This window comes from Gavialis gangeticus, unplaced genomic scaffold (genome assembly GCF_001723915.1).
Source record: "Gavialis gangeticus isolate Ggan-Ray unplaced genomic scaffold, GavGan_comp1, whole genome shotgun sequence".
Classification (NCBI taxonomy): Eukaryota; Metazoa; Chordata; order Crocodylia; family Gavialidae; genus Gavialis; species Gavialis gangeticus.
The window spans coordinates 5,541,732-5,553,023 of NW_017729014.1; the positions used below are offsets into that span (position 1 = coordinate 5,541,732).

Here is an 11,292-nt window from a genome sequence, read left to right on the forward strand (position 1 = left end):
TGCTCAGGTCCCTTTCGACCCTACCAACTATGAAACTATGCACCAACCTGACTTCTGGTTTGGCTAGCTAATTTGTAGGCCTGTGCAGACCCAACATTCTGGGGAAGAAGGATCTTCCCCCTTGTGTCAGTGCTCAAAGATCAGGCCCCCAGAGGTAGCTGAACTCTAACAGGGACCTAGAGGTGACAGAGAGCAGAATTTAGCCCCTAGATTTTTTTTTTTTTTAAAAGCATTTAAAGGCTTTGGAAAAACTTACAGCAGCTGGACTCCATAGCATATCCCTTCATTTCTTAATGTCTTGGTAGATGCTTCTCATTGCCACAAATTTATTCTATTAGGAGGAAGATCTGATGCTAGGCTCCTTTGAGCTGCACAGCTGAAGTCAGTGGAGCACATGGTTACTGCATCTGCCTGAGCATTACGCAGCTTTTATTTCTCCTGCTGGAGCTGCTCCATTTGGACCATGCCCTGACAGCCATGGGTTCAGGAGGACTATTAACAGCCTCAGGATCTGACATAGAGGACAGGGCTGAACTTGGCTGCAACTCCTCGGAGCTCAGGGATCTGACTAAGAAGAGCAGAGGCTGCATTTTTCCTCTCCCCAGCACAGAGTTTCAGTGGTGCCATCTGCATAATGAGGGGCAGATGTCAGCAAAGCTGAGCTGAGATTAATTTAACAAACTGCAGTGGTAGTGCCAGGCAGCCAACCCCTGGAGTTCCTGGCTGTGTTCTTGGGACATTACAGGTACAGGGAAGTTCCTGTCATTAAGCCTAGAACTCCAGTGGACCTGCTAAGGATTTTCTCTGGATCAGAATCCAAGGGCAAATTCATTGTTTTGTTCCCTTAGGCTTCTTCTGAGTTGGGCGGAGCACTGAGACAGTCAGCTTCAGAGAGCTTTCTTCTGGCTCTTGGATATTGCTACTAGTGGAAGTATTTATTTTTGTTAACATTTGTCTCTGTGCCCAGAATATCAGATTGCCACGCTTTATACAAACCAAAACAAATGCTACATCACGCTAGGAAGTACACTGTCTGGAGCAGTCACATTGTGACTGGGGCTTGGGTGGCAGATAGAGAAAACACATTAAATCATCTAGTCCCTTGTCATTTCTGATTCTGCTGTCTTTCCGATTCTGCCGGTGCTAATATGGGGGTGCCTTAGGGCATGGCCCTTGTGAACTAACCTGGGGCTTGAGCTTGTCTGACTTTTGTTGCCCTCAGGCTGGGCTTGGAAAGGTTAACAGAGATGGGATGAGGTGTTTCTCCCTTGCGGCTCCTCTGGACATTGAGAGATCTTTTAAGGGCAGAAGAGAACCCAAATTCACTGCAGAACTTCCTGCTTTATTAAAGTTTATGGATTCTGATATGAGCATAAAAAGCGCCAGATTGATGCTGGGCAGAATTCTTATCTAACCAAAGCATATGAAAGAGAGGTGCTTTGCCAGTGCTGTTCAAAGGAATGTTTCCCATACCCTGCATCTTGACCCTGAAGTTAACCACTTGCTGCAGAGCTGGTATTTTATCCCGTCTCCTTCTCTTGGGAGTTATTGAGTCTCCTTACCTGCCTTTGCCATTCCTCTGAGCAGTGTCTGCTAATGCAGTTTCTCAACCAGTGGGGGTGGGATGCGAAGGTCGTGTAGGTGGGACTTCAACTCATTTGAAAATTTCCATTAGTGATTAATATAATACTAAAATGCATGTAAACATAAAAATACACTTCTTGGGAAAAGTGGGGTTTTGTTTTTATCATGATGGGCCAGGGTTTTTTGACAAGGTGGTTGGTGGGACATAAGGTGCAAAAGGTTAAGAACTGTTGGGCTAATGGACATGTTGGCAAGCAGCAGGAGTTGAACTGGGTAAAATATTTTTTCATTTCCCCCCACATGCCCTCCCCATCTTAAGTAGCAGGAATGTCCAAGGACAAAAGATGGTCCAGCTTTATTTTTTCCTACTGAACCCCTGCTTTCACTTAAAATAGCCTTTCATCTGTTTCTGAACTTGCATGATCCAGAAGGAGAACACCCTGGCAGGGGTCAGCAACCCCCAGCATGTGAGGCCATTTTGCTTGGCACACCACCGACGGCCTGGGCTCTAGGCAGCTGCTGCCAACCACGAAGCCTGGGCTGCTCCCAGTAGGTAGCTGCGTGGCTGCAAGTCCTGCTGTGGCTGGCAGCAGCTACCCAGAGCCTGGACTGGCTGCAGCCGGGAGGCTGCAAACATCTGCTCTGGGCTCTGGCATTAGCTCCCTACCGGCAGGTGCACGCGTGCCTTGGAGCAGACTTTGTCCAGTGGCCCAGGAGCCCAGCTCTGTGTGCCCGCGCACCTGGTTGTGCATGTTTGTCTGCCTCTGTCTGGACCTGTGTGTTTGTGTGCGCATGCATGTGTCTGATTCTGGATGTGTGTGTACATGTGTCTCCTCTGGGTGTGTTCTGGTTCTCTGTGCGCGTGTCTGGTTCTCTCTCTGCTCTCCTTTTTCTTTCTCTTATTTGTCCTTTTCTCTCTCTCATTGCAACATGCTCAACAAAAAAGGAATACACAACAACAAAGGCAACATTTATGATTATTAAATATACTATTATGCAGTGCGTCCTGCCATGTACACCCCACCCCACCAGCCCTCATTTTGTTTTTCTGGCATGCCAGCACTCCGGCACCTTCCAAGGTAGACATTGTGGGTTTTTTTGGCACTCCAGCCAAAAAACATTGCCTACCCCTGCTGTAGGAAAAACCCATGTTTTCCCAAATTGTCTCCCATGTTCACAATGCAGAGGTAGTTTTATTTTCCCTACACATGAGCAGGTCATCTTTTGTCATTTCCACCATGGATGCTTTTTGGCTTAGCGATGTACCACATCCTTAACATTACCTTTACCCATTGTAATGCGTGCTATATTTCATTAAAAGCATTACAGGTTTCCCTCATTTTATATGGGCTCTATATGTGTGAATTCGCTCTTATGCAATGACCTTTTTTATACCAAAAATTCATTATATGCAATGTAAATTCACTCTTATGTGATCAGTGTGGTGGAAGCCCGCAGTCAACTGCTTTGTGATGTGCATTGTGTGAATGACTTGCACCAAAATATAGTCTCCTGTGTGGATCTGTGCTTCTCACTCACTGTCTGTGACGTGTTTCTGTAGTTGCCATCCCCATTATGGTAACATTTCCCACCACCCTGTGCTTGTGTGTACTGTCTGCTGCCAGTGAGTACCAAAATTGTCTTGTAAAAGTGATAGAAATGGCTCTGGGGGTCAGTACAGTAGAGGTCTTGGAACATATCTCTATTCGTTACATTGTAAAGTGGGTTGCCTATATGTGAACTCAAGTTATGTGCCATTTTCTAGGAACGCGTGTAGAAAATAAAGCACGGGAAACCTGTATTTGTTTTCAACATAGGGTATTGGGCTGGTGGGAAACTTTTGACAATGCATGATCCAGATGGATGTCAGGAGGATGGCTGCCTTTCCTGATGTATGAATGGCTGTACATGTTTTGCTCTGCTGTATTTGGAAACTGCTTGCTTTCTTCATCATTCGTTAACAGCTTATACCAAAAATAGATAACCACTTTTACTTTTGTCAACGTGCTTTTTGGCAGTGCAGAGTGGTGGAAGGGTTCCTTCATGGGAATTCATTTGAATTGTTTGCCATTATGCAGTTGGTTTGTAGAACCACATAGACAAAGTCAAACAGTTTAGTTTAGATAAATATTTTCTGTGGACATGCACAACACTTTCTGCTGTGCCAGATATTTTGTGTTGTTGTTTGTCCATCATGCTTTGGGGGAGCAGTTTCATGTCTTGCCAAAGCAGAATTTTTAACGTCAGCTTCAAAAGTTTGATCTGTATTGTTTTTTGTATACAAACCACTGCGTTTCCAGGGGAAAAAAGTGTTACTTTTATTTATTTATCCAACCTCTGCTTCCCCATGCTAACTCCCACCCTGGAACTCACTAGCAGGACTCATTTAAGTGGACCTTCAGTTCTCAGCCTCAGTGCAGTATCTGCCAGCACAGAACCATGTTCCTGGTTAAAGCCTCTGCATGCTACCACAAAATAAATAAGTAGGCTCTGTGTGAACTGAGAAGTGCAGGAAGTTCAGATGCTTCAAGACAGGCAGGATGGCCATGTGGACTGGGGCCTTCCCAGGTCTGTGAGTCTGCTTGGACAAGTCCAGTGACATCTGGAATGCAGGGCTACCGATCCCGGCCTCCTTAGGCAAGCACTTTGCAATGTTTAATGTTTGTTAATGGGGAGCTGGGGAAGATGCCGAGGTGGTGTGTTAGATAAAAAGGCTTGTCTCTGGGGGCCTGAGAAGGGTTTATCATTTGAGGTTAAGGGTTTGGGTAGAACAGAGTGGGAAGGAGACTGATGTAGCTAGGCACTGAGAAAGGAAAGCCTTCAGACGTCTGGCCTCCTCTCTGGTCATGCACTTGGTCTGTGGCCAAAGCCTCTTCTCTAGCAGGGTCAAGGAAAACATGGGCTGTGTTTAATCTGGCAGGTTTTGGTTGTTGAAGAAGTATCTTGCACCTGAAGATGGCCCAGACCAGACACTCAGAGAACTAAATATTCTGTCTGTCATCAACTCAGCAGACCCAGGAAACAGATCTGTGAGCAGGGGCCTCCCCTGGTCTTTGCTTTTTGGCTAAGTACAGATAGTCAAAATGCCGAAGGCTGAATTGATTCAGTCTTTGCAGGTTAGTCTAAGCTGCAAAGATTGAACCAATAAGCACATGAACAGACATTCACTTGTGATTCAGGAAATGCAGTTACATGCCTATAGTGGCTCAAGCCAGAAGCCAGGGGGTGCTAGAGCACAGCTCTCTGGCACATAGCCAACATGAGCTGTGTGTTCACTTTCTCTTCCTGCTGTCCCCAAGATCTCTGGGATTTGCAGTCCACGGTCACACCAGCAAGACTCTGCAGAGTTGCTCATCACTTCCAGGTGCCTCTGGGATTGTAGTCTACGTTCACAGCCAGCACTAAGCCAGCAGGGCAGGGTTTTAGGTGGGCTATGTGATGATCAGGTGGCTGTATGCAATGCTGCTTGCTCCTGTTGTCCCCTTAGTAGCTGAAGCCCTAGTCTGGATTGTCCATATTGCTGCCAGTTCCATTTTATGTATGAAATAGTCTTTTGTAAGGGGCTCAAGGTAGCAGATGAGGAATTATGCATAGGGTATATAGGAGCTGGTGAAAGAGAACAGAGGAGACAGGAACCTTCCAGGATGTCTGCTAGCTTCTTGTTTAATATGTGTCAGCATTGGGACACTTCTGTGCATGGAATAACATGATGTTTCCCAATGGGATGCTTGCAGGGTTGCTTTATAATTTCTGAACTCACTGACCCCTCAATGCTGTTAGCTTCCAGGGCTGGAGTTGAAGTGCCTTGTTGTTTTTTGTAAATTGAATTTCCTTTGTGAAATGGTAGTTTAAATCTGGGGTGGGAGGAGGGGATTACATAGAATCCTAAAAGGTTTCCTGAAACACAAAACTCTGAAGAAAGGAGAAGTTTTGGGAATTCTGTGAAGCAGTCTCCCTCTGGGCTCCCACCTCCCTGAATACAATGAGCTGAAAAATATTTTCTTAAGATCCACAATCTCTGATTTATAATATGTGGGAATACATTCAGAATATTTAGAAACAAATTAATTGATGTGCCACTGACAGAATTGAAGCATTGTTCTGCCCTATTCCATAGTAAATCCTCCTCCGATAGGAATTAACACTGGTCTTGTTTGTGGTTTTTCTTTCTTTTAGAACAACATATTACACGAGCTACAGACAAGTGTACACCATGGAGTATCAGACTGTGTACCGGTGCTGCCCAGGGTGGTCCCAGCTTGGAGAGGATGCTGGCTGTTTTTACCGTAAGTATCACTCTCTTCAAAACCAGCTGCATTGCAAGCAGGGGTGTACTGATAGAGATTTTGGGGGCCAACACCGATAGCTGATATTTAAAGGGGCATATCGGCTGATACCGATCCAATATTCAGTACAGCTGCCATCAGATGGAAAGTCTGTTGTGGTGGAAGGGTGGGAGGAGGGTAGCGGCATGGGGGCAGATCAACCCCCCTGTGGTGAGGGAGGGGTTGGGATCGGGGCAGGTGTTGCCCAGCTGGGGCAGCAGAGCGCATGGGACGAAGGCATAGCTTGTGGGGTGGGGGTGGCTCTTGCACCCTGGGAGGAGGGGCGGAGGGAGGCGTGTGCCCCTGGATCTATACAGTGCAGGGTGGGCTGCAGGTGTGGGGTGGAGCTGGAGCCGGTACTGTGCGGACCTCTAGTTGCTGGGGGCTGGGCTCAGAGCGGGCTCTGGTGGCACTGGGGGAGGGCTGCAGCCAACCCAGATCTCGCCACAGCTCCACTCCCAGCCCTGTGCTGCTGCCCACTGCCTGGCGCAGCCCCAGCTGAACACCCTGCCTCCACCCAAGCTCCAGGAAAAGCTGCAGCTGTGGCGGAAGGCAGTGTGGGGCTGGGAATGGAGCTGTGGCCAAAACTTGGGGTTGCTGCAGCCCCCTCTCAGTGGTGCTGGAGCATGCTCCCAGCCCAGCCCCTCGCAACAAGAGCCCCGTGCAGCACAGACTCCGGCTCCACCCCGCAGCTGCAACCTGCCCTGCACCGTGCAGATCCAGGGGCACATGCCTCCCTCCCTCCCTGCCCTCCCAGGGTGCAAGCAGCAGCAGGAGCCGCCCCTACCCCACAAGCCATGCCTCTGTCCCGCACGCCCCCCACCCTGGCTGATCAGTGCCTGTCCCTGTTCCCTCCCTCACTGCAGAGGGCATTGGTCTGCCTCCCCATGCCCCTTCCCTGCCCGCTGCCCTTTAGATTTACCAACTGGAGGCAGCTCTCCATGCTGCTGGCTTTGCTACTTGCTGCCTGAGTGCTGCACTGTTGTTGCGTGCAGCATAGGCATTTATCAGCCAAATTATTGGACCCATCAGGCTGATACCTAATATAGACAGTCTTCTTTATGTAGGTACCAATCTGATATCAGACCAATATATCAGTGCAACTCTAATTGCAAGTGCCTTTCATACTTATTTTCTGTATTGCAGCTGGTGTTTTAAAATCCAGTCTGACACAAATTATTTATTTCAGTGGAAGTGAGGGGAGAAAAAGTTTTTCTCTGCCCTCCTATGAAATTCCTGAGCCACTTTCTTACAAAACTTCCTCATTGTGACACAAAAAGACTTTCAACATCACATTATTCGGTTACTCAGTTGCAAAATGCTCTTAAAATTTTTAAATAAAACCCCAATTGGTGATTTAAGTAGTGCCACTGGTGGAAGTAGTGGAAAGCTGTAATCTGAGCTCTGAGTGGAGTTTTTTTTAAGCACAGCCTTAATTGCTGTCTGTGGAAGTGAACATGCCAGTGATAGTTAGCTAATTTGCCTCCTAATTCCTCATGTTCAGCATTCTATGGATTAGTTTCTGACAGCTTCCTCAGAGGAGGAGGCCTTTGGCTAACAAAGGTTGTGAACAAATGAAACTTCTTGGATGGGTCATGTAAGAAAATGGGCTTCACTGTTGTGTTACAGAAGCCTGTTAGTTTTGGCTGAGAGTAGACAGACATTTAATTGAGTGAGCCTGCTGCCTGTTTCACCTTCCCTGCACCTAAAAATGAGAATGAAAGGAACTGAGGTTCATTCGTAGATTTGTTCTCCAGGAGATGCGTCTCCCAGGCTGGCTTGCAAAGCCTCAAAGGCACCAAGTGACCCTTCTGTTATTTTTGGTGGTCTCTTCACCCTTTGCTTTTAGTCAGAGCTCCCCTCATTAATGGTGCATGGTTTCTTAAACATGAGGTTCACAGAAGGCCATTGACAAGAAGATGTTGTAGTGTCACTTTCTCAGAACAGGAAATTGAAGAAGGGGGTGATATAGTGTCCCTAGGGGGCTTTGAGTAGAGGGACTTGGAGCCAAGCCAGCTTGGTTCTGCTTCCAAGTTTTCCATTGTCTTGCTTTGAGCCCTCTGGCAAATCATTCTTTCCCCCTATTTAACTGTATGTAAAATACATAGAAAAGCACCTGTTTCACAATCTCAATGGAAGGGCTTGTAATTAGAGGTGTATTGATATATCAGTCAGATATTGTATTGGGTTCGATAAAAGGAAAATTAACATTATCGGTATTTGGCTGTTGTAGCCAATATTGTCACCAATAAATGCTGTGTGCATGCGCACAGCCACATGCATGCGGTCAGAAATGCAGCTTGGAGAGCAGTGTCTTGCCGGTAAGTCTGGGGTGGGGGGGAAGGGGCATGGCGGGGGCAGACTGAGGCCTCCACAGTGAGGGAGGGAGTGGGGCTGGGGCAGGGGCAGATGCAGGGACAGGCGCTGCCCAGTCAGGGCAGTGAATGTGACCCAAGGGCTAGGAGAAAGATGGAGCCACAGGCAGCTTTTTGCAGGGAGCATGGGTGGGGATGGGGGGGCTGCTCCCTGCTGCTGTGTGCGCCCCCAGGAAAAGCATAGGTGGCATGTGCTCCCCTGGATTTCTGTGCAGGGCAAGCATGAGCTGCCTGCTGCAGGCTCAGGGCCAGGGCCTTCACCAGCCTCTTCCCAGCAGGGTGGCTGGGCTTCGAGGCAGTGGGAATGGGACAGGCTCAGCTGTGCAGGGTGGGGACCACCCCAAGGACTCATGGCCAGTGCAGGGCTCACAAGGAAAAGGCAGTAGAGTGGAGTGCCCTGAGCAGGGGCGGCACTAGGAGGGGCTTGGGTCCTATAGCTACCCCAAAATTCCTTGTAGCCACCCTTCCCAGTGCTGCTATTGCTGCCATTGCCCCCCCACACACACACAGCTGAGCCCACCCTACTCCCACTGACTTTGATCCCAGGCCCCTACTGGGAAGGGGCTAGCACAACCCCTGGCCCTGAGCCTACAGTAGGCAGCCTGCCCTCACTCTGCACACAAATCCTGGGTGGGGGGGACACATGCCGCTCCATCCCTCCCCCAGGGGTGTGCTCAGTGGTGGGGAGGAACCCCCCCCCCCACTTGCCCACTGGACAAGCCACCCGTGGCTCCATCCTGCTCCTGATCTGTCTCACCATGTGCCCTTTCCCTTCCCCATGCCCCTTACCCTGCATAGACTTACCAACAGGATGCTGCTCTCCAAGCTGCCCATCTTCATTCCTGTAAATCAGCTATTGAATCAGTATTGGTCAGTATGGCTGATTAATAACCAGCTCTCAGTATTGACCAAGAAAATCTTTATCTGTTTACCCCTACTTGTAATGTCTGCACATGAGCCATGCCATGGCCATGCACTATTTCATTCCTGTTTGCCATTATTTTATGTTACTCTTCTGGAAAAATGTTTGATTTTTTTTTTTTTTTTTAAATGGTACATTGGAGTAGCTTGAAACAAAGAAGCATGTTCTTTTGGCTCACATGCAGTTCTAGCGAAACACATATATAGAATAAATATGTCACTAGTGAGGCAGTGCTGTATACCTTCCTTCTCATTATATTGTTATTTTTATGCTCTGGAGCTGAAGAAGAGCTGAACAAAATAATCAGCTCCTTAATTAGAACTTGATGATGCATCTCCTATCAACTTCATTACAAATCACTTTTCATAAGAGGTAACAGACAGGCAGGCTAACAAACATATGAATATTTGGCTGCTTTGGGATCAAAAGATGGAAAGCCAACAGTTTTCATCTCTGTTTTTGAAGTGATCTTGATTATAATTAGGGATCCGTGTTTTCCGTTTCCCATGGAAAAACAGAAAAACACAAGATTTCCCCCTTGTTGGAGGAAAATGTGGATTTCTTATTTTAACAGAGAAACCTGTGAGTTTTGCAGTTTTACAAAGAGCTCTCTGCAGGCTGGCAGTTCCAGCCTGCAGGGGGCTGGGAGGGCAGTCAGGCCGGGGGAGGAAGGGGGCAACATGTGCATGTATATGCACATGGACACCAGGCAACCTAGAGAGCAGCTCCCAGAGATGTTGGGCGGGGGTGGGGGGGAGAATTGAGGCCCCCGTAGGGAGGGAGGGAGTTGAGCAGGGCTGAGGTTGGTGCCCAGCCAGGCAGTGCGTGGGGCTTGGGGGCCAGGGCCGCAATGCATGGCTGCAGGGCGGGTGGCTCATCTGGGGGGCATGGGGGTGGGGCCAGCTCCCTGCTACTGTGTGCACTCTGGCAGACAGGCAGGGACCTGTTCCCCCCAGATCTGTACATGGGGTGGGGGCAGGTGCAGGCTGCCTGTTGCGGACTCAGGCTTCTGCCCTGCTGCCCTCCCCAGGGGCATCCACAGCCCAGCGGGTGTGACCTGGTGTTCCAGGGGTCTCCTTGGCGCTGCAAGCTCCGTGCTGCCCTTGCAACTTGTCCCCTGTGTGTGTGGCAGCAGCGGGGGTGGCACAGGGTTGTGCTCCTCACTGCTGCTGTGCACGCAGGGGATGCATCACCAGGGCAGTACAGAGCTAGCAGTGGCAACAAGTTTCCCTGCATGGCCTTGCTATTCATTGCAGCACTGGGTTGCATCCACTGGGCCGTGGAGGCCCCTGGGGAGGGCAGCAGGATGGCAAGCCCAAACCCACAGTGGGTAGCCTGTGCCTGGCCCTGCCCTGTGCACAGATCTGAGGGGCAGCCTGCACTAGCCCTCCCCGCTTGAGCCCAGACAGCAGGGAGGGGAGCCACTGTTCCGCTGCAGTAGCCACTGCCTTCTGCCAGGGGCAAGGGGCTGTAGACCTGGGTCCCTGGCCCCATAGCCCTGGCAGCTGGGGGCCCCCTCCAGCAGGGCTACGGGTGGCAGGGGGGCTGTGGGTGGGGGGCGAGGGGCTCCAGCAGGGCCAGGGGGCTGTGCAGGGGGGATGGAGTGAGGGGCATTAGCATGACCAGGGGAATGTGGGGGGGCAGTGAGGGGCATAAGCAGGGCCAGGTGGCTGTTGGAGGGGAGTGAGGGGTACCAGCAGGACCAGGGAGGGTATGGGGGGATTGAGGGGCCTTTCCTTTTAATTATGTATTTTGGAGGGTTTGTCAGAGAATTTGCATTTTTTTAATCGGACAAAACCAGGATCACTGATTATAATTGCCCTGGGGCACTGGAAAGTGTCTTTCTGTTAGTCATCTTTTGTTTTGTTGCTTGAGGTGAAGATGAAAAAGTAAGCTGCACTTATCAAGGAGTTCTTATTTTTCTGATTCGAAAGCCTCTGGTGCTGCAGACCAATCCCACTGTGCCAATAGAAACTCCATGGGCACTTAATAAGTAGTTTCGTAGCTGGTAGGGTCAGAAGGGACCTGAGCAGATCACCAAGGCCGACCCCCGCCATAGCAGGAAAGAGTACTGGGGTCAAACGAC

At 49.5% G+C, this 11,292-nt stretch overlaps 1 protein-coding gene across 1 annotated transcript in view; it reads left to right on the forward strand.

Moving 5' to 3' along the window:
* MEGF6 (multiple EGF like domains 6) overlaps positions 1–11,292 on the forward strand; it is a 463,693-nt gene that overhangs the window by 22,866 nt on the left and 429,535 nt on the right. Inside the window, exon 3 of the mRNA XM_019511651.1 lies at positions 5,761–5,870. Coding sequence (XP_019367196.1) covers positions 5,761–5,870 — 110 coding nt within the window. The remainder of the gene's footprint in view (positions 1–5,760; positions 5,871–11,292) is intronic.